This window comes from Camellia sinensis, chromosome 5, assembly GCF_055761805.1.
Source record: "Camellia sinensis isolate YWXY chromosome 5, ASM5576180v1, whole genome shotgun sequence".
Lineage (NCBI taxonomy): Eukaryota > Viridiplantae > Streptophyta > Magnoliopsida > Ericales > Theaceae > Camellia > Camellia sinensis.
In genome coordinates this window covers 177764694-177785024 of record NC_138965.1, presented here as the reverse complement: position 1 = coordinate 177785024, position 20331 = coordinate 177764694, and the positions used below count along the sequence as shown (strand labels likewise).

The 20331-nt window shown below is 32.0% G+C and overlaps 1 protein-coding gene, 2 long non-coding RNA genes and 1 pseudogene across 4 annotated transcripts; 1 reads left to right on the top strand and 3 right to left on the bottom strand.

The window, feature by feature from the left end:
- Positions 1 to 1555: 1555 nt before the first annotated feature.
- Positions 1556 to 3377, bottom strand: LOC145789391 (uncharacterized). Its single transcript, XR_014330551.1, has 2 exons — positions 3246 to 3377; positions 1556 to 1928 (listed from the first exon to the last, which is right to left on the bottom strand). It is a non-coding gene; the product is annotated as an uncharacterized LOC145789391 (long non-coding RNA).
- A 3020-nt stretch (positions 3378 to 6397) lies between these two features.
- On the bottom strand, positions 6398 to 10233 carry LOC145790283 (uncharacterized). Its single transcript, XR_014328966.1, has 5 exons — positions 9907 to 10233; positions 8608 to 8929; positions 7995 to 8079; positions 6895 to 6939; positions 6398 to 6621 (listed from the first exon to the last, which is right to left on the bottom strand). It is a non-coding gene; the product is annotated as an uncharacterized LOC145790283 (long non-coding RNA).
- Positions 10234 to 11861: 1628 nt separating this feature from the next.
- LOC114272576 (7-acetyl-epi-neemfruitin B aldo-keto reductase-like) lies at positions 11862 to 14556 on the top strand. The gene is made up of 4 exons (XM_082868051.1): positions 11862 to 12175; positions 12267 to 12510; positions 13426 to 13605; positions 14010 to 14556. Exons 1-4 carry the CDS (start codon positions 11862 to 11864, stop codon positions 14241 to 14243), a joined length of 972 nt encoding a protein of 323 aa, XP_082724177.1. The 3' UTR covers positions 14244 to 14556.
- Positions 14557 to 15328: 772 nt separating this feature from the next.
- Positions 15329 to 18191, bottom strand: LOC114272588 (7-acetyl-epi-neemfruitin B aldo-keto reductase-like; annotated as a pseudogene). Its single transcript, XR_014331199.1, has 5 exons — positions 18081 to 18191; positions 17403 to 17719; positions 17068 to 17311; positions 15967 to 16146; positions 15329 to 15562 (listed from the first exon to the last, which is right to left on the bottom strand). The product of XR_014331199.1 is annotated as a 7-acetyl-epi-neemfruitin B aldo-keto reductase-like (transcript).
- Between the last annotated feature and the right edge of the window lie 2140 nt (positions 18192 to 20331).

Genomic DNA, 20331 nt, shown 5'->3' with positions numbered 1-20331 from the left:
CACTCTTAAATTCGCTTGATTGGAAGCTTGATGGTGGGATTAAACCGGAGAACTTGGATATGGAGAAGTTTGGCATGATCTTACAGAAGGCTCAACCTCTTTTTTGCTGTTCCAGTCCAGGGTTGACAATGTGCATTTTTTTTCCCCCCTTCTTTTTTGGTTCTTCAATTCGTGTGCGGCAATAAGAATGGTTCTAGTGGTGTTGGGTTTGCTCATAAACTTATTTGATTCGAAGAGTGAAGGTGGGATTGAACTAGATAACTTGCACATGGAGGAGAAGTTTAGCATTGCACCTTACAGAAGAAGGAACCAACCTCTTCTTGTTATCCCAACCCAGGGTTGACATTATGTTTTTTTCTCTGTTTCGGTACCTCAATTGGTGTGTGTGGCAATGGTCCTGGTGATGTTGGGTTTGTGTGGCAGTATGGTTTCCTTTTGTGCTTGAGTAAATGCCGGAAAAACTTTGTCGCAATTAGTATGGTAAGGTGCTTATGTATATCATTGTAAACTACATTTAAAGTGCCTCCCACTCAACTTTTATTTCTACTTTATCTGTTTTATTAAGTTGGATTTATTCCTTTCTGTTCATTTCAACAAAAAAGAATATTTTTCATAAGAAATATTTTTTTGATTTACAAATTTGAGATTAATATATTAATGATTGCATTAGTGTTGATGTTAGTGATGGTGATGGTTACGGTGCATGGAGTGGTGAGGTGGTTGAGACTTTCAATTCCTTTCACAGTTTTTGAACTAGTCAATTAAAAATAATTGATGGTGTTTGGCAAGTTGGTTTGTGGCTAAAATAGTCATAAAAGACAAAATATGCTATTTTATCCACAACAAATAAAACATCACATCTAACCCATAATTATTATACTCTTCTCTAAAAAAAAAAAAGCTAAAAAAATCCTTCACAAACCAAGCTTTTTAACCCAGGCTAAAATAGTCAAAAAAGTCAAAAAGTCAACCCATTTCCCAAACGGAGGCTTAAATGCATCTTTAACAAATTGGCAAACTAGCAAGAACAAATGAGATGATCTTACTCACTGCGACGTTTTTGCACGCAACTTACTTTAATGATATTTGCTGTAATATACTTTGTATTTCACTTTTCATCAATATAATCTTTTTTTTACTGATAAAAAAAAATTGAAAATAATTTTACAATCTCAGTGATGCACACAGCCTAATCATCATATAAACCAGCTACTGTTACTTCTTTCCTCAATTTTGGTGAACTTCAACAATTTTTTTTTAAAAAAATAATTTTTTGATTTTCAATTTTTTCATAGTTTTAAAAAGCTGTTAGGTAATTGTTACAAAAATTATTTTTTGGTTAAGAAAAAAAGTTCTTTATGAATTTTTCCAAAATTTTTCTTTTTGATAAAAAGAAAATTACCATATTACAATCATTAATACAGTATAAGTAAAGGGACACAGTGAAGTTTTTAAAAATATTAATAATGAAGTCATTTTTTAGCTGCTAACATTTTCAAATTTATTATTTTTTAATGAAAAAGTTGTTTTAAAATTATAACTGAACAAACCAATCGACTTTTTAACTTTTGACTATTTTAATTAAAAAAACTGTTTATTTAGAGATTACCAAATAGAGCTTAATCTATTAAAACACTCAAGTAAAATCAATGATATTTCTGAGAAATCTCCTGCAAACAGAGGCAAAGCTCCTTGGGTTTCGATAGGATGATCATGTGGTCAGCATTTGCAATGGACTTGACTTCATCAGGTGGGTTGTTCTGAATAATCCATCTCTGGAATTCGGGCTTCATAAGTTGGTCTTCTTTGCACACTATGTAAACCCGACTCACCGACCCGTATCTCGCTTCTGTTAGAAGCGATTCCTTGGCCACGTCATCGAAGAACATCCCGTTGGGCCTCACTAACGTCTTCGCTAATTCCAGGTCCTGCATGAATCCCAACCCAATTAGGCCCAAATCTCATTATTATAAGAAAATTTTGCATTTGAGATGACCATTGTCTTCTTATCAAATTAAAAAAAAAATATAATAATAATTTTAAGAAATTTATTTATATTTATTGTTATTCAATTAAAAAAATTGAATAACCTAATTAGGAAAATAGTATAAATGCATTTGTTTTAACCAAAGGTTAGGTCTTTAATTCAATTTACCTTTTCCATTTTGCCATATAATCGAATAAGACCACTTACTCCCTTCTATTCCTTTTTTTTTTTTTTAGTTTATATACATTTCATTGATTCATGTGGTTGTTTATATCAGTAAAAGTATCTGTATGAACTAATAACATTAAAAGGGACAAAGAACAGTGCATAGAAATAGGCATATAATTTAGATTCGGGTAAATTACAAATACACTCCTTGAGATTTGCTTAAAATATAGATTGCCCCCTGTAATTTAGAAAATTATAAATACCTCCTTGTTAGTATTTTTTATTTAACAGAATTAACTAAAAACATGAAATTCATAATTGCTCTCCTATATAATAATAAAATTACCTAAATTACTAATTGAAACATATTTCTAACATCATTAAAAACTGTTAATTTATTTAATGATTTATTAATAAAATGGGCGATTTGTTGTAAAATTAGAAATCTCAGGGGGTGAAATGTAATTTCTAAAACCACAAGGGGTGATTCATATTTTAATCAAATCTCAGGAAGTATATTTGTAATTTACACATTTGGATTTAATCTACATTAGATGCGGATTAAATTGGGCGTAATTTTTTTTAAACAAAAAGAAAATGATTCTCACATGTATTTATTAATTTGAGTTGTATATTCTGCATGTTTAGTGTAAAAATATATATATTTGAGAAAATGATTTTTTATATAACCTTTTCACTTTGTTTCATATGAAAACTATGTGAAAGTCATTTTATTTTAACTTTTAAAGTAATTTCATCTAAAATAATATGATATGGTTTTTTTTTTTTTTTATCACCTTCTTACAAAAATACAAAATGCCCATTAAAATAGTTTAGTTACAAAAATATCACTTAAACTCTTTTTGGGTGCAGTTTTATGTGAAACTTTTTTAATAATGTTATAAATTAAAAAATTAAACACAGAAAAATATCAAAAAAATAATATATTGTGTAGATTCACTTTAGGTGTAGGGTCCACTATAGGAGAGCAGAATTTGTGCAAAATAATCTAATTCAGTTACGTCTGCATTAATTTTTGGATTTTATAACTTTAATTACTCGACGGCATTAAATTGCCTTAAACACTGACCTCTGTTTGGCAATGTTGATAGACATTGGTGGCCATGTACTCTGGACCAAAGATTACTGATGTCGGTGGATTTTCTGGGCCTTGATCGAATGAAAATCGGCAATCCATAGTAGAGTGTAATGAGCTCCTCTTAAAGAACTATATAATCCATAAACAAAAGCAATAAATAATTACTATTTTGAAATGAAAATTGTATAGAAAATGATATGTAAACCTATTTTTTAAATTTATTTTTTTTAAAAGTGGATTTAACTTTCGAGTTAGAATAGCAATTTAGTGTAAAAACCAATTAACTAACATTTATTTTTGGAAAAATTATCCTGTCTTTCAAGAATTCCAATTAAACTGTGTGCCCTTCCAATTATATTGGTTGTTTTATATAATATATAGGGAAAAAAATAAGAAATAATGGATCTATAACTAATAGAATTGTAAGAACATATCATGTAAAATATGAGGCAGACCTATCTAATAAATTTTATTTTTATTTTTTTTATTTTTGAGTTCGAAATGGGTTCTCTCTAGCTGGGCGTGCTGTTGTTGAGTTTGGTGGCTCCACCTTGATAATATCAATTACTAGCTTGAGAGAACTACTTGAGCAAAATATCTAGTTAAAAAATTAAGATGATCAGATACTATCTAATTCTTAGAATTATCTTAATTTTTTTATATAGATAGTATATTCAGTAAATGTTATAAGATGAATGATTCGAAATTAACAAAATTGATTTCCAGATAGGCCCAACAAACTGAGACCTAACAACACAATACCTAACTGGAGTAAATGTATTTCTTTTTAACCTCCGTTTGTTTCAACATAAAATTTTTTAACACTAGAAATTATTTTTTCATGTAATTAATTATGCACATAATTTTTCTTTTTAAATTTCGGCTATCAAGTTGACACGTCAAGGAAAACAATCTGAAAAGATCAATCACATGAGAGTCCTCTTCCCAAATGGGAATATCAGCATTTTGGGAAGGTTGACGTTTTGGGAAGGTATTGAAAAACGCTGCCTTTTTGTATATTTGCCAAAACGGCACATTGTATGGAAAAAGCCAAGAGGTTGAAAAAACCCCGTGAGTTTTTGTTTCTTCTTTTTCTTCTCTCTCTCTCTCTCTCTCTCTCTCTCTCTCTCTCAAAGGCAAAAAGTCCATAATAGTGTCTGATTGGCACTGATGCTGATAAAAGGCTAAAAGACATAAGAAAAACAAAAAAGCTTCACATGAAAAGATAGGTTCTGTTTCATCAAAATTCTTTATTTTATGAAATTTTTTGTGTATATTATTTAAATTTTTTTTTAGATTAATTTGATAATCGTATCATGTTTAATTTATTACATTTGTCTAATAATAAAAAAACGACAAGTATATTTTGAATAATAGATCATACACTTTTTTTTTTTGACAAATTAAATATATTACAATTATCAGAGGGCTTACCACCTAAGAGGTTGCATAGTCGAATCCCACAAAGGCCAAATATCTCGGTCGTTAATTTCAGGGTCCTGAAATTAGTAGAGGTGCACATAAATTTGTTCGAACACACGTTGATAAAAAAAATATCAAAAAATATTAAAATATAAATAATAATCAATAAAAAAGAAAAGAAAAGAGAAACTGCACTTCAGTGTACAACTCAGTGGTAAACTTTATCAAATTTGATAATTAAAGTTATAATTTTTTTTTCATAAATTTATAAATGTTTTGCCAAAATACCATCCCTCACTGTGGTTGGCCGTCCCTGGCAACTCCCATGCTGATTATGATTCTATATATTGGTCTATGAACAAGATTTCATTGTGTGATAAGACTCATAGGAAGTTTATCCTAATTTAACTGGGAGTCCAGGATTAGCATTGAACCAGAGTCTATTAAAGCTAAGCTTCTATTGGGATTAGGTCAGAGTCGGTTATAAAAGTAAGGCACCCTCATGGGTCTAAGGTCGTTCGGGCGCAATCTATTCTGTCGGTGTTCTCTAGCTGAGTACCTGTTTGGCAATATGGTCAGATATTAACACACCCACTTTTTATCTTAACTAATCAATCAAACTAACTTAACTTGTTTTTAAAAGAGAAATACTATAAAAGTAAATAAAAAATATAATTTTTTATGACATGTTGTACTTAGTGTTGACGTGGCTATGGATGTGATATTTGTAAATATTTATTTATTTAAAAATATAGTATTAAATTATTTTTCAAATAATATTTTTATAAGAAAGAGAAATAATGGAGAAAGCGGGTTATACCTGTGATCAATGGACTGGAGCAAAGGAGTAACAAAGAAAGATGTGGACCAGAACAGTTGCAGGAAGACCCTTTTCCTAGCAATGAATGCTAATTACTTGTGAAAAGCTAAAATAAAAATTGATAAAATGATTCTTATGACGTAGAACCTATTGGAAGAAGATAAATAAACCTCATTAGTAAAAATGGCTAATACAATCATTTTGCCGAGTTCAAAAAATAAAAAAATAAATCTTTTTGCCTCCTCTTTGGAGTTGCTCTATGAGTGTGATTGAATGAAAAAGTAATAGAAAATTTCAAGGACATCAGTGTCGTTGCACAAAGGACTATGATCAAAATATCATTGAGTGATTAATGATCAGTCTCCTTTTTTATTTTTTATCTTTAGATAGTGTATCAAAAATAAGACAAAAGAGCAAGGAACACAGCAACAAGAAAACCTACAACGACAAAAAGAAAGCAGAGCATCAAGAGGTGGACTTTCTGATGACTACATTGAACAGCACGGTAACCAATTTATGTATGAGTGTGATTGAATGAAAAAGTCACTGCAGGAATTTTCAGAATTAGCAACGTTTAAAAAACGCCACTATAAGTCTTCGAAACGCTGTTAAAGAATAAAGATGGCGTTTATAACTTTCGTCGCAGATACGGCCGCCGTCTAAGGTATATAACGTTTATAAAACGTCGCTAATGACTTTAACCGGCGTTTTTTAAAATGTCATAAATTCTCATACATTCCGTTATGTGAAACCGTCACAGTTAAACGCTGACATCATATGACGACATTTACTGACGTTTTTTGAAAAAATGCCATCTTTTCTCCTTTTTTTAAAAAAAAAAAAAAATATAGCACTGCAATTTATATAAAAAGAAAATGTATAATTTCAATTACACTAAATCTACAAAATAAAACTCCTTAAAAAAAAAAACAAAATAATGATTTAATTTTCAAATTGCACTATTAGCTAAATAAAATCAAATCTGAAAGTCAAGGATTCTTTATACATGCACATAAACTAAAAATAAACCAAACAATTTTAATTCCTCTTCCATAAGGCTACAATTTCCATAAGGCTCATTCATGGGCCAATGCTTATTTCAAGGAACAACTTGGCCCAATGCTTCTACAAAAAAAAAACACTAGAATCAATAATATTAAAAAAAATAAAGAAACTACCCCAAAAAAAAATAAAAAAATAAAAAATAAAAAGTTAGCAAATTATAATCATAAATAATAAATGACTTGTGACCAAAATTCAAAAGTAAACATTAAAATTCTCTGTACATAAAATAAAGTGATCCTAAAATCTTTTTCCTTTTCTTTTAATTTTCTAACATGTATGCATCTGCAACATGCCATATATGCAAATGTAAAAGATATACAATATTGCACCAACCTTAATACTATTGTTAATTGACGGAGGCAGACCGTAATCACAAACCTGATGCATAAAATTTGAAGTAATAGATCAGAACAATTAAAATCCTAATTCACAATATTCATGAACCACCAAGAAATAATAAAATTACAACATGTACAAATGAAACATAACTGAAACAAGATGAATAGGCAACAAGATCTTGTTTATTGACCCAAAACATATACACAATTATTGTGAACTAGATGAATTTTGAACCCAGCATGACTTGTGCTCAGGCCAACGTATCCAACCGAAGTCACAGAATAATATAAAAATAAATAATAAAAAAAAACCTCCCAAATGATATATTGCAATGCAAGTTGCAACACAGATTAACAAAATAAGGAAGTAATATTATTTACACCTTTATGTGAAGGAAATAGGGCTATAGTAATTAGTAATATAGTAGAACTTACTAATTGATGACTCAACTAGGCCCTGACCCAACTGCTTAAGGCCAGTGAGATAAAATCTCCTTTCTCCATTAGTTGCTTTGGATCCCTGTTTTTGGTATAAGTCCTTTGGCAAAAGTCGGAGGTTGAACTTGACCTAAATTTCTTTGTCTATGTCAAAGTAAAAATTCATGTAACACTTGAAATTTCAGACTGATTGAATTTCCTTCAATCAAAGTAAAAATTTAGATACCACTTTAAATTTCTTTTTCTATGACTTGATACAAGTCCATCCTCTACTGCATCAATTAGGAATTGAGCATCATTACTCAAAATAAACCAAGAGGTCTTTTGCCAAAACACATCAGGAAGTGGAACCAAAACCATAAGGACAATAATATGACCAATGTTAGTTAGGCTAAATCACTGTTATATGTACTTCAAATTAGACGAGTCGCACTAATGGACAGTAAACACATAAGCTTTACAGGGAAGTGTAAATCATGATATATGATTCCGTCTAGGCAAGATAAGTATGTATACTTTCTTTAGATCATTGATTCCTTTCCTGTTCAACTTTAGTCAAGAATTGAATTATGTCTCATCTTAAAAATTTCACATGGATGTAAACAAGCCATAAAACATAGATTGCAGAACAGAAATGATATAGCAATATACATGTACCAGTTTCTGGAATTAGAACACGTGCCTCTTTTGTACGAAACCCACAAACTGCTGGAGTAGGATGAAAGGAAGACAATACCTCAAACTGGTAACAAAGCAAACCCATGTAAGAGAAACTAAGCAACTAGACATTCATTATCAACATATGAAACATTCAAAATCTAAAGTCAAATAATTATATACACACCCACATATAAAACAACATGAATGTTCACAATATATTGGTTCAGGAAGACAATTTTAGATGGTTACGTAACAGGTTTCCGAAACAGAAGAATGTAGAGAGTGAGAGAGGGACATCAATAACATAAGATTCCAAACAGGCACATCAATAACATTATTCCAAATGTTCAATACCAAAAAAAAAACAAAAAGCAGCAACTCCAAATTCAACAGCAAGGACAAGCAGTAATCCCATAAGCAAAAAATAAGCAATAATCCCATGTAAAAGTATCTCTAACAGCAACAACCACCAATTAAAATAGCAACATTAAATACACAACCTCTTTAGACAGAAACATAAGAATGAGGGGAGGTTTTTTTTATTTTTTATTTTTGAATTGATTAAAACTAAGCATATTTGGAAAAACTGAGAACAAAAAATTGCTAGTACCTTTCCATGATACCAAGGAAGCTTTTTTTCTTAGCCATGGTGATGCAAGTAACGGTGTCCAACCACATAACAAAAATATGTGATAAATGTGCGACAAGATTGAATCAAATGGAATTGAAGTATTTGGAGCATTTGAAATTCGTTCTTTTTATCAGATAGAATTCTAGGAACACTTTGAGAATGGAATGTATTTGACTTACCATGTAGGGAACACCATAGAGTTTAAGCATTTGTACAGACCCAAACACCGTGGATAGTTAGAAAAGCAGGGAAACCATTAAAGTCTAGCATACAATTGAAGTGATCACATGTTTCCAATTCACTGTAGGGATTGAAATGAGAAACAAAATAAAAATTAAGATGCAATGCTTCTACGTGTTGCATTAGTAAGGAACAAAGGCTTAATAGCAAATAACAATTTCCATTAAATAAACGCCCACTTGTACCAGATGCCAAAATTACTAACTGATGCATGACTACCCACATTTTACAAATCATATTTCAAACATTAATTGAAAGCATGACCACTACAACACACAATTTGGATCAAAAGATTGTAAAATCATTTATATATAATGGGAGAACCCCATTTTGGTGTTTCCGACTTTCTAAAGCTGTGTTAACACTTTTGTTTCCTAAAGAATCAATGATGTATATATTAAGACACTTCTTCATGCAATTCAAATTCAAATATTCACAATTTGATTGGGAGGGTAGAGAGACGTGATCTTCTTTTTCTGATGCGTAGAGAGATAATATTTGAAAATTAGTTTTTGAAAATCAGTTAATTAAGGGTTTATGACAGTGGCAGTAATATTTATGCATAACTAAAATTCAAATTTATGTTCTTGTATGTCTTTGTTTTAAGCCAATCATAATATACAAAAGCAAAAACCAAAAACGAAACGAGACTCAGAGAGCTAGCTAGAAATAGTTGGTCAAAACAGTAACAAAATTACTTAGTCATGCAAAAAAACTTAAATAAACTGTAAGTTAGAAGAAAAAGCAAATTTTTAGCCAAAATAGCGAGATCTAGCTTGTACTAGAGTGTTTAGTTCCAAATCTACCACAAAATCAAGGCAAATCTCAAACTTTCAGATCCAAGGCCATAAGCACTGTAACAAAAAAATTCACTAAAAGCAGCAGCAAAACTCTAACATCTTCTTACCAATAAGTCCATATCAATGAAGAACATAAAACGAATCACTCATACATGACAAGAGAAGAGTTAGAACATAGCAGATCTGATAAAACAGAGCGAAGAAGAAGAAGCGCAAAAAAAAAAAAGCTTATTCTCACCATGCAGAGAGTATAAAAATAGAGGCAAAAAGGACTCTCCTGAGGATCTTGATCCTTCTTCACTTCTCAGTCTCGTAACCCCGCCAATTTGTGCAACTCAATCGAACCATCTTCCTCTGCAAAATCATCAAAATCAGAATTAGAATCAAGAAAAACAAAAAATCGTTAAGAAATTTCAACCAAATCGATGTAAGAATCGATGGATTTAGAGTTAGATCTGAACAAGTAATTGGAATCAACCCAGGTGAATCTCTCAAGGAGCATGAGGAGACAGAGAAAACCCTAGATTTAGGAAGGAGAGAGAAAACGATAGAGACAGAAATGGGACGGAAAGAGAAATAGAGGATAACGCGGTGGAACACGTGTTCATAAAAGGATAACGCGCGTCTTTTAATCTTACTTTACCTCTTCCACAGCGTTTTTCAGAAAAACGTTGTCAAAAAAACGTGGTTATAGCCAGTTTTTGTTGTAGTGAGTAATAGAAAATTTCAAGGACGACTATGATCAAAATATCATTAAGTGATTAATGATCAGTCTCCTTTTTTTATTTTTTATCTTTAGATAGTGTATCAAAAATAAGACAAAAGAGCACGGAGCACAGCAACAAGAAAACCTGCGACGACAAAAAGAAAGCAGAGCATCAAGAGGTCGACTTTCTGATGACAACATTGAACAGCACGGTAAACTCAAGGATCCAAGCAGTGGCGGAGCCAGAAAATTAAATTAGGAGGGCACTTATTAATTACAGTATCAAAAAATTTTATAAAAATATTTCATGCAAGTTTTTACAATTGATTTCGAGAAATATCAAAAAAATAATGTTATTTATAACTAGTGTATCATAGACAATATAAAAAAATATGGATATAAGTCTTAAAATACATTATGTAATGATAAATTATTTTTTTATACAAAATTTGATTAAAAATTCAATATAATGGTAATATCACGTCATCATTAGTATGCGATATCACCAACTAATAGTAAATAAACACATAGAAAGTGAACCTCACATGTCAAATGTAACTAACAATCCAATAAATTTCATATCTTTATAGTGAAATTACTTATACTTGCATGTTAATAAAAATGACCTCACCATTACATTTAAAAATTTCATAGATAATATAGTTTATAGTAGTCTTTTCATTTTCAATCAAAACAACCATTTTTATTTTCATAATTTTTAAAATGTCATTGACATTTTACTCTAATAATATTTTTGTAATTCTTTTTATTTAAAATATTTTCTTAATATTTGTTAAAAAAAAATACAAAATCCAAGGGAACATGACCCCGTGGTCCTTGCGTGGTGGTCCCAAGTAATTTACACCTGAAAATAGATTGCATTGAAAAGTTTCATAAAGTCAATAAAAAATTTAAATAACAAAAAAAAAAAAACTCTTATTGACATTTTCCTTGAGGCCTGATTGAGATTTGCCCTCCCTGACAACTCCCATGCTGATAATGATTCTATATATTGCAGAATTCTGTGAGTTGATTATAGCTAGAGTGGCTTTTTGGGTCAAAGCTCATTCAAAGGGGTGTTCTTATTTAGTCCAGGACATCATTCGGAAATTGCAACACATCAGGTATGTGCCTTTGTCTTGATGATGTCGGTGGTGTTGGGTTGCTTCTGTTCTATTGTAGTTGCTGGAAGTTGGGGGTGTTAGGACTGGATTGGTGGTGCTGCTAGTTTTCACTGTATGGTGTTTGGTTGTTTTGTTTTTCTGGTTGGGTGTAGTTCTTTTGGCTTGTTTGTTTTTCTTCTTGGGTGGTATCTCACCATCCTCTGGTGTGCTTTTTTCCCTTCTTTGCTGATGTGTTCATCTGTATTGTTGAATCTCATCAATAAAGTTGATCTTTTTTGCTGATAAAAAAAAATAATTCTATATATTGGTCTATGAACAAGATTTCATTGTGTGATATTATTAATCAATCAAGAACAATAGAAAATGGGAAGCATTCCAGAGGTTCGACTTGGTTCAACTAATGTGACAATTCTGGTAGTAGGCTTCGGAACGGCTGCTTGGCCTTTTGGTGCATCAGAAACCATGAAAGAATCCATTTTGAATGCACTAAAACTCGGGTATAGGCACTTTGATGCTGCTGCCCTTTACCATTCAGAGCAAACTCTTGGTGAGGCAATAGCACAAGCTCTACAGCTTGGGCTCATTCAATCTCGCACGGAGCTTTTCATCACATCAAAGCTTTGGTGCTCCGACGCACACACCGACCGTGTCCTTCCAGCATTGAAAAAAACTTTGCAGTAGGATATATAATTTTCATTCATATACTAATAATTAACAAAGGTATACATACTACTTGATTTTAATTCTGTTTTATTACATGTATCTTAGGAGACTTGGGCTAGAGTATTTGGATTTATACCTCATTCACTTTCCAATCTTCTTGAAGTCCGAGGGCTATGAAGCGACTTTCAATAATAAGGATCTTCTTCCCATGGACTTCAAGGCTGTTTGGGAAGCTATGGAGGAGTGTCACAGACTCGGCCTCGCCAAACATATAGGAGTTAGCAACTTCTCCTGCCAGAAGATTCATCAATTATTGCTCACATCAAAGATCCTTCCGGCCGTTAATCAAGTGAGTGTTTTATTTTTGACAGATGAAGTTCATCAGATTATGATATAGATCTAACTTCTTAATTCATCTCTTTAAATATGCTACCAAAATTTTTGCTATGTTTTAGAAGTTTTATCTTTGCAGCCGTATTTTTTATTTTTTGGATTGTCAAAAAGAAAGTAAACTTTTATTAAAAATAATTAAACATTACAAAGGAAGAGAGAGAGAGAGAGAGAGAGAGAGAGAGAGAGAGAGAGAGTAACAAAGATGACAAGAAATCCCAACAGAAAAGATAACGTTGCCAAGTTGACAACACAACATTCACAGCCACACTTCTAACATCAATTATCTTTGTAGCTGCTGAATACGACATTAATAAAAAAGTTATTCTCTGGTTGTGAAGCAACATCTTTGATGTTTAATCACCTCTACTTTAGCTCTAAGAAATTAGCTTCTTTTTTTTTTTTTTTTTATCAGCAAAGAGAAATTTTATTGATGAAAATATTAGAGTACAAAGAGAACAATGATGCACAACAATAAAGAGATGCGAGTGTAAAGAGCATCACAGCAAAACTTAAATATCGATCCTATATTTGGTCATGTGACCCTACAGTTGGTCATGTCACTTTAGAAGAAGAATTATCATTTTGAGAATTTTTCAAATTGCCTCCAGTATGAAAAAAAATTCTCAAGTGTTTTGCAGAACTCTCATGTTTTCTCCAATTTATCTACTTTCATTTGAGATGATTCTTTGATTTGTTAGTGTCTATTTTTTATGTATTTATTTGTAATTCCATTTCAAATATCGATCCTATATTTTCGGGTTAATTAATGTCATTTCTTGTAATAAAAATAAATAAATAAAAACATGTGATTTTTTAAAAATCATACTAGTATGTTAATATGTATTATTGCATTGCGAATTGAATAATGAAGGTGGAGGTGAACCCAGTTTGGCAGCAAAAGAAGTTAAGGGAATTCTGCGAGAAAAAGGGTATCCATGTTACAGCATACTCACCTTTAGGTTCTAGTGGAACAAGGTGGGGAAACAACCGAGTCATGGATTGTGAGACACTCAAAGAGATTGCTGATGCTAAAGGCAAGACTGTTGCTCAGGTAACATTTTATTTTTAGGAGACTTACGTGTAGGTCTTAGTATGTAGAATTTTTGTCCAATAGGTTCTATGATAATTAATGACATTTTTCATCAAACACTATTAAAAAATGTCACTAATTATTAATTTTCATGTAACAGTTTAAAAATTTTGTCACAAGAAATGTCACTAAGGCATTGTTTGGGAACATGCTAATTTAGTAACTTTTTGGTGCATAATACTAAACCATGAGATCATAGGTGACAATTTTAGTGAGATCACCTTCATTGATTTGAGTTTTATTAAACAAAACAAAATATGAGTTATGAAGTCCAAATTAGAATAATCTACAACAAATTCTTCTGTCAAGTCTATTCTATTTAGGGTATGAGTCTTCATATTATCTAAATGTTGCTACATTGATAGGTTTGCTTGAGATGGGTTTATGAGCAAGGAGTGAGCGTACTTGTGAAGAGCTTTAACAAAGAGAGGATCAAAGAAAATCTGGACATATTTGATTGGATGCTCAGTCCCGAAGAGTCTCAGAAGATTGACAGAATTCCACAGCAAAAAGGGTGTCTTGGACTCCAGTTCATATCCGACCAAGGCCCTTATCAATCTGTTGAGGAGATTTGGGATGAAGAGATTATAACTTGTTAAGGTTATAATTTACAACCTGCTCTGTTTGGTCTATGTGATATAATTAAAACCAGGACTGCTATGTGGGTTAGAGCTGCTGATGTGAAGCTGCCTTTTTCAGTCAATGATTTCTTGTATAACTTACAACAAATTAAGTTTTGTCGAAGAGGGATAGGTTGAAGCCGTGCCTGTCCTACTTCTTGTTTCTTTTCTTCTCTGGTAGGTGCATTTTCCTGGTGCCTATTTTGGAGCTATTTTCTTTTCTTCTTCTCGGACTCTGCTGCTATATGCTCGGCTTACTTCTTCTTTGCTGGTACTGTTTTGGTGCTCTTTCTACTATCTGTCTGCTGGTGCATGCAGCTATGTTGCTGATATATTTTGTGGGTTATTCTGCTGCTGCTATCATTTTGGTGATTTTTGCTGGTTTACTCTCCTCTGGTTTATGCTGCTATTCTCCTATGTTTCCTGTTGGTTTTCCTCTTGTTGGTTTCTCACCAACGGTTGTATTACTAGCGGATGTTCAGGCTAGCTCATTGGTGGCAAGTTTGTTTGGTTTCAATTGCTACGCTGCTGATGTATTTGTGTTCATTATATATATTTTCTCTTTTGCTTGCGTATCAAAAAAATAATAATAATAATAACAATTTGAAGAACAAATTTGCCACCAATGAGCAACAAATTTGCCACCAAATTTGCCACCAATGAGCAACAAATTTGCCACCAAATCCCAGCAGCAGAATAACCCACAAAATATATCAGCAACATAGCTGCATGCACCAGCAGACAGATAGTAGAAAGAGCACCAAAACAGTACCAGCAAAGAAGAAGTAAGCCGAGCATATAGCAGCAGAGTCCGAGAAGAAGAAAAGAAAATAGCTCCAAAATAGGCACCAGGAAAATGCACCTACCAGAGAAGAAAAGAAACAAGAAGTAGGACAGGCACGGCTTCAACCTATCCCTCTTCGACAAAACTTAATTTGTTGTAAGTTATACAAGAAATCATTGACTGAAAAAGGCAGCTTCACATCAGCAGCTCTAACCCACATAGCAGTCCTGGTTTTAATTATATCACATAGACCACACAGAGCAGGTTGTAAATTATAACCTTAACAAGTTATAATCTCTTCATCCCAAATCTCCTCAACAGATTGATAAGGGCCTTGGTCGGATATGAACTGGAGTCCAAGACACCCTTTTTGCTGTGGAATTCTGTCAATCTTCTGAGACTCTTCGGGACTGAGCATCCAATCAAATATGTCCAGATTTTCTTTGATCCTCTCTTTGTTAAAGCTCTTCACAAGTACGCTCACTCCTTGCTCATAAACCTATCTCAAGCAAACCTATCAATGTAGCAACATTTAGATAATATGAAGACTCATACCCTAAATAGAATAGACTTGACAGAAGAATTTGTTGTAGATTATTCTAATTTGGACTTCATAACTCATATTTTTTTTTGTTTAATAAAACTCAAATCAATGAAGGTGATCTCACTAAAATTGTCACCTATGATCTCATGGTTTAGTATTATGCACCAAAAAGTTATTAAATTAGCATGTTCCCAAACAATGCCTTAGTGACATTTCTTGTGACAAAATTTTTAAACTGTTACATGAAAATTAATAATTAGTGACATTTTTTAATAGTGTTTGATGAAAAATGTCATTAATTATCATAGAACCTATTGGACAAAAATTCTACATACTAAGACCTACACGTAAGTCTCCTAAAAATAAAATGTTACCTGAGCAACAGTCTTGCCTTTAGCATCAGCAATCTCTTTGAGTGTCTCACAATCCATGACTCGGTTGTTTCCCCACCTTGTTCCACTAGCACCTAAAGGTGAGTATGCTGTAACATGGATACCCTTTTTCTCGCAGAATTCCCTTAACTTCTTTTGCTGCCAAACTGGGTTCACCTCCACCTTCATTATTCAATTCGCAATGCAATAATACATATTAACATACTAGTATGATTTTTAAAAAATCACATGTTTTTATTTATTTATTTTTATTACAAGAAATGACATTAATTAACCCCAAAATATAGGATCGATATTTGAAATGGAATTACAAATAAATGCATAAAAAATAGACACTAACAAATCAAAGAATCATCTCAAATGAAAGTAGATAAATTGGAGAAAACATGAGAGTTCTGCAAAACACTTGAGAATTTTTTTTCATACTGGAGGCAATTTGAAAAATTCTCAAAATGATAATTCTTCTTCTAAAGTGACATGACCAACTGTAGGGTCACATGACCAAATATAGGATCGATATTTAAGTTTTGCTGTGATGCTCTTTACACTCGCATCTCTTTATTGTTGTGCATCATTGTTCTCTTTGTACTCTAATATTTTCATCAATAAAATTTCTTTTTGCTGATAAAAAAAAAGAAAAAAAAGAAGCTAATTTCTTAGAGCTAAAGTAGAGGTGATTAAACATCAAAGATGTTGCTTCACAACCAGAGAATAACTTTTTTTATTAATGTCGTATTCAGCAGCTGCAAAGATAATTGATGTTAGAAGTGTGGCTGTGAATGTTGTGTTGTCAACTTGGCAACGTTATCTTTTCTGTTGGGATTTCTTGTCATCTTTGTTACTCTCTCTCTCTCTCTCTCTCTCTCTCTCTCTCTCTCTCTCTCTCTTCCTTTGTAATGTTTAATTATTTTTAATAAAATTTTACTTTCTTTTTCACAATCCAAAAAATAAAAAATACGGCTGCAAAGATAAAACTTCTAAAACATAGCAAAAATTTTGGTAGCATATTTAAAGAGATGAATTAAGAAGTTGGATCTATATCATAATCTGATGGACTTCATCTGTCAAAAATAAAACACTCACTTGATTAACGGCCGGAAGGATCTTTGATGTGAGTAATAATTGCTGAATCTTCTGGCAGGAGAAGTTGCTAACTCCTATATGTTTGGCGAGGCCGAGTCTGTGACACTCCTCCATAGCTTCCCAAACAGCCTTGAAGTCCATGGGAAGAAGATCCTTATTATTGAAAGTCGCTTCATAGCCCTCGGACTTCAAGAAGATTGGAAAGTGAATGAGGTATAAATCCAAATAATCTAGCCCAAGTCTCCTAAGATACATGTAATAAAACAGAATTAAAATCAAGTAGTATGTATACCTTTGTTAATTATTAGTATATGAATGAAAATTATATATCCTACTGCAAAGTTTTTTGCAATGCTGGAAGGACACGGTCGGTGTGTGCGTCGGAGCACCAAAGCTTTAATGTGATGAAAAGCTCCGTGTGAGATTGAATGAGCCCAAGCTGTAGAGCTTGTGCTATTGCCTCACCAAGAGTTTGCTCTGAATGGTAAAGGGCAGCAGCATCAAAGTGCCTATACCCGAGTTTTAGTGCATTCAAAATGGATTCTTTCATGGTTTCTGATGCACCAAAAGGCCAAGCAGCCGTTCCGAAGCCTACTACCAGAATTGTCACATTAGTTGAACCAAGTCGAACCTCTGGAATGCTTCCCATTTTCTATTGTTCTTGATTGATTAATAATATCACACAATGAAATCTTGTTCATAGACCAATATATAGAATTATTTTTTTTTTATCATCAAAAAAGATCAACTTTATTGATGAGATTCAACAATACAGATGAACACATCAGCAAAGAAGGGAAAAAAGCACACCAGAGGATGGTGAGATACCACCCAAGAAGAAAAACAAACAAGCCAAAAGAACTACACCCAACCAGAAAAACAAAACAACCAAACACCATACAGTGAAAACTAGCAGCACCACCAATCCAGTCCTAACACCCCCAACTTCCAGCAACTACAATAGAACAGAAGCAACCCAACACCACCGACATCATCAAGACAAAGGCACATACCTGATGTGTTGCAATTTCCGAATGATGTCCTGGACTAAATAAGAACACCCCTTTGAATGAGCTTTGACCCAAAAAGCCACTCTAGCTATAATCAACTCACAGAATTCTGCAATATATAGAATCATTATCAGCATGGGAGTTGTCGGGGAGGGCAAATCTCAATCAGGCCTCAAGGAAAATGTCAATAAGAGTTTTTTTTTTGTTATTTAAATTTTTTATTGACTTTATGAAACTTTTCAATGCAATCTATTTTCAGGTGTAAATTACTTGGGACCACCACGCAAGGACCACGGGGTCATGTTCCCTTGGATTTTGTATTTTTTTTTTAACAAATATTAAGAAAATATTTTAAATAAAAATAATTACAAAAATATTATTAGAGTAAAATGTCAATGACATTTTAAAAATTATGAAAATAAAAATGGTTGTTTTGATTGAAAATGAAAAGACTACTATAAACTATATTATCTATGAAATTTTTAAATGTAATGGTGAGGTCATTTTTATTAACATGCAAGTATAAGTAATTTCACTATAAAGATATGAAATTTATTGGATTGTTAGTTACATTTGACATGTGAGGTTCACTTTCTATGTGTTTATTTACTATTAGTTGGTGATATCGCATACTAATGATGACGTGATATTACCATTATATTGAATTTTTAATCAAATTTTGTATAAAAAAATAATTTATCATTACATAATGTATTTTAAGACTTATATCCATATTTTTTTATATTGTCTATGATACACTAGTTATAAATAACATTATTTTTTTGATATTTCTCGAAATCAATTGTAAAAACTTGCGTGAAATATTTTTGTAAAATTTTTTGATACTGTATGTGACGCCCCAAATTTTCTTTTTTGAAACATCAAGGGAAATTAAATAAACAAAATGACTTAATAAACTAAAAAGTTGACATCTTAATAGGGCATTCCAACTCTCGTACATAACCAAAGGTTCAAATAATATTAAATAAAAACTTAACATTATCCAAATACAACATCAATGAAATTATAAGGTCCTTAATAGCTAATATATAGGATAATAAAGTTATTCGACTTTTGCTATGATTTCAAGTTAGCCAAGGCTCTACGTTAGCGTCAACTCCATTTCAGCTTCAATTATTTCCTCCCTAAAACTTGGCATAAAACGCCAGGGCAACAAAAATATATGCCATGAGTTTTGCAACACAGTAAGAAAACATAGCCAACCTACCATTCTTTTTAAGAGAAAAATAATGAGGTTCTAAACATGAGATAACAATATAATTGTAAACATAAATTACAACCATTAGAATAATTTCAATAATTTTAGTAAATTAGGTGACACTCGAAATCTCACCAAAGAGATTTAACTTAAATTACAACCCTTAGAATAATTTCAATAATTTTTAATAAATTAGGTGACACTCGAAATCTCACCGAAGATATTTAACATACCAACCACTAAGCATGGCAACGGTTAATTTGAAACCCTCCCTTGGTCAAATATTTAAGTGTTACCAACCGTAACTACCAGGGATGCCCACGTTCGGAGTTATATACCCAAGTAGTGGCATCCGTGGTTTGCCCTAAGAAAACGGTCTGCTAGGGGTAAGTAACTTCCCTGTGTGCCACCTGCACATCCACCCTTATTCCAAAACCGAATATCGAAAAGGGTTCAAATAAGTCCCGTGCCATCTTAGAGTTTCGCAACACAATTTACGTGAGAATTCTCAAAACCAGGGCCCACCCTGAACGACCAGTATTAACCGTCAATCCCTTGATTTCATACACTCTTTAAAATCAATACTCACCCTGAACAACTAGTATTAATCCTTTATCAGTAACTTCATATATTGAACACAAATTATTCAAATCTCAATCACTAATAATGTTATACCAACTAAAATATAAAACATTATACATGTCACACATTAATAATTTAATGTCCAAAATTTAACAGACAATTAATTTAAACAATGGTATGAACATAATAACTTAGATATTAAAATTATAAATAAACTATTTACACAATCCAAAAATTCATGCAATTGAACATAATACTCAATGTGGATGTTTAGGTCACTTTTCAGAAAGAATTTTAGAAAAATAAGATGTAAATAATCCTGTAAAATTTCCAGCAATCTTTATGACACAGATTTGTCACATTTCCTTACATTAATTACATACTTAATTTTATAGATCAAATCCATAATCTAAAAATTTATCATGAAACTAGACTTCTCAAATTTCATATTTT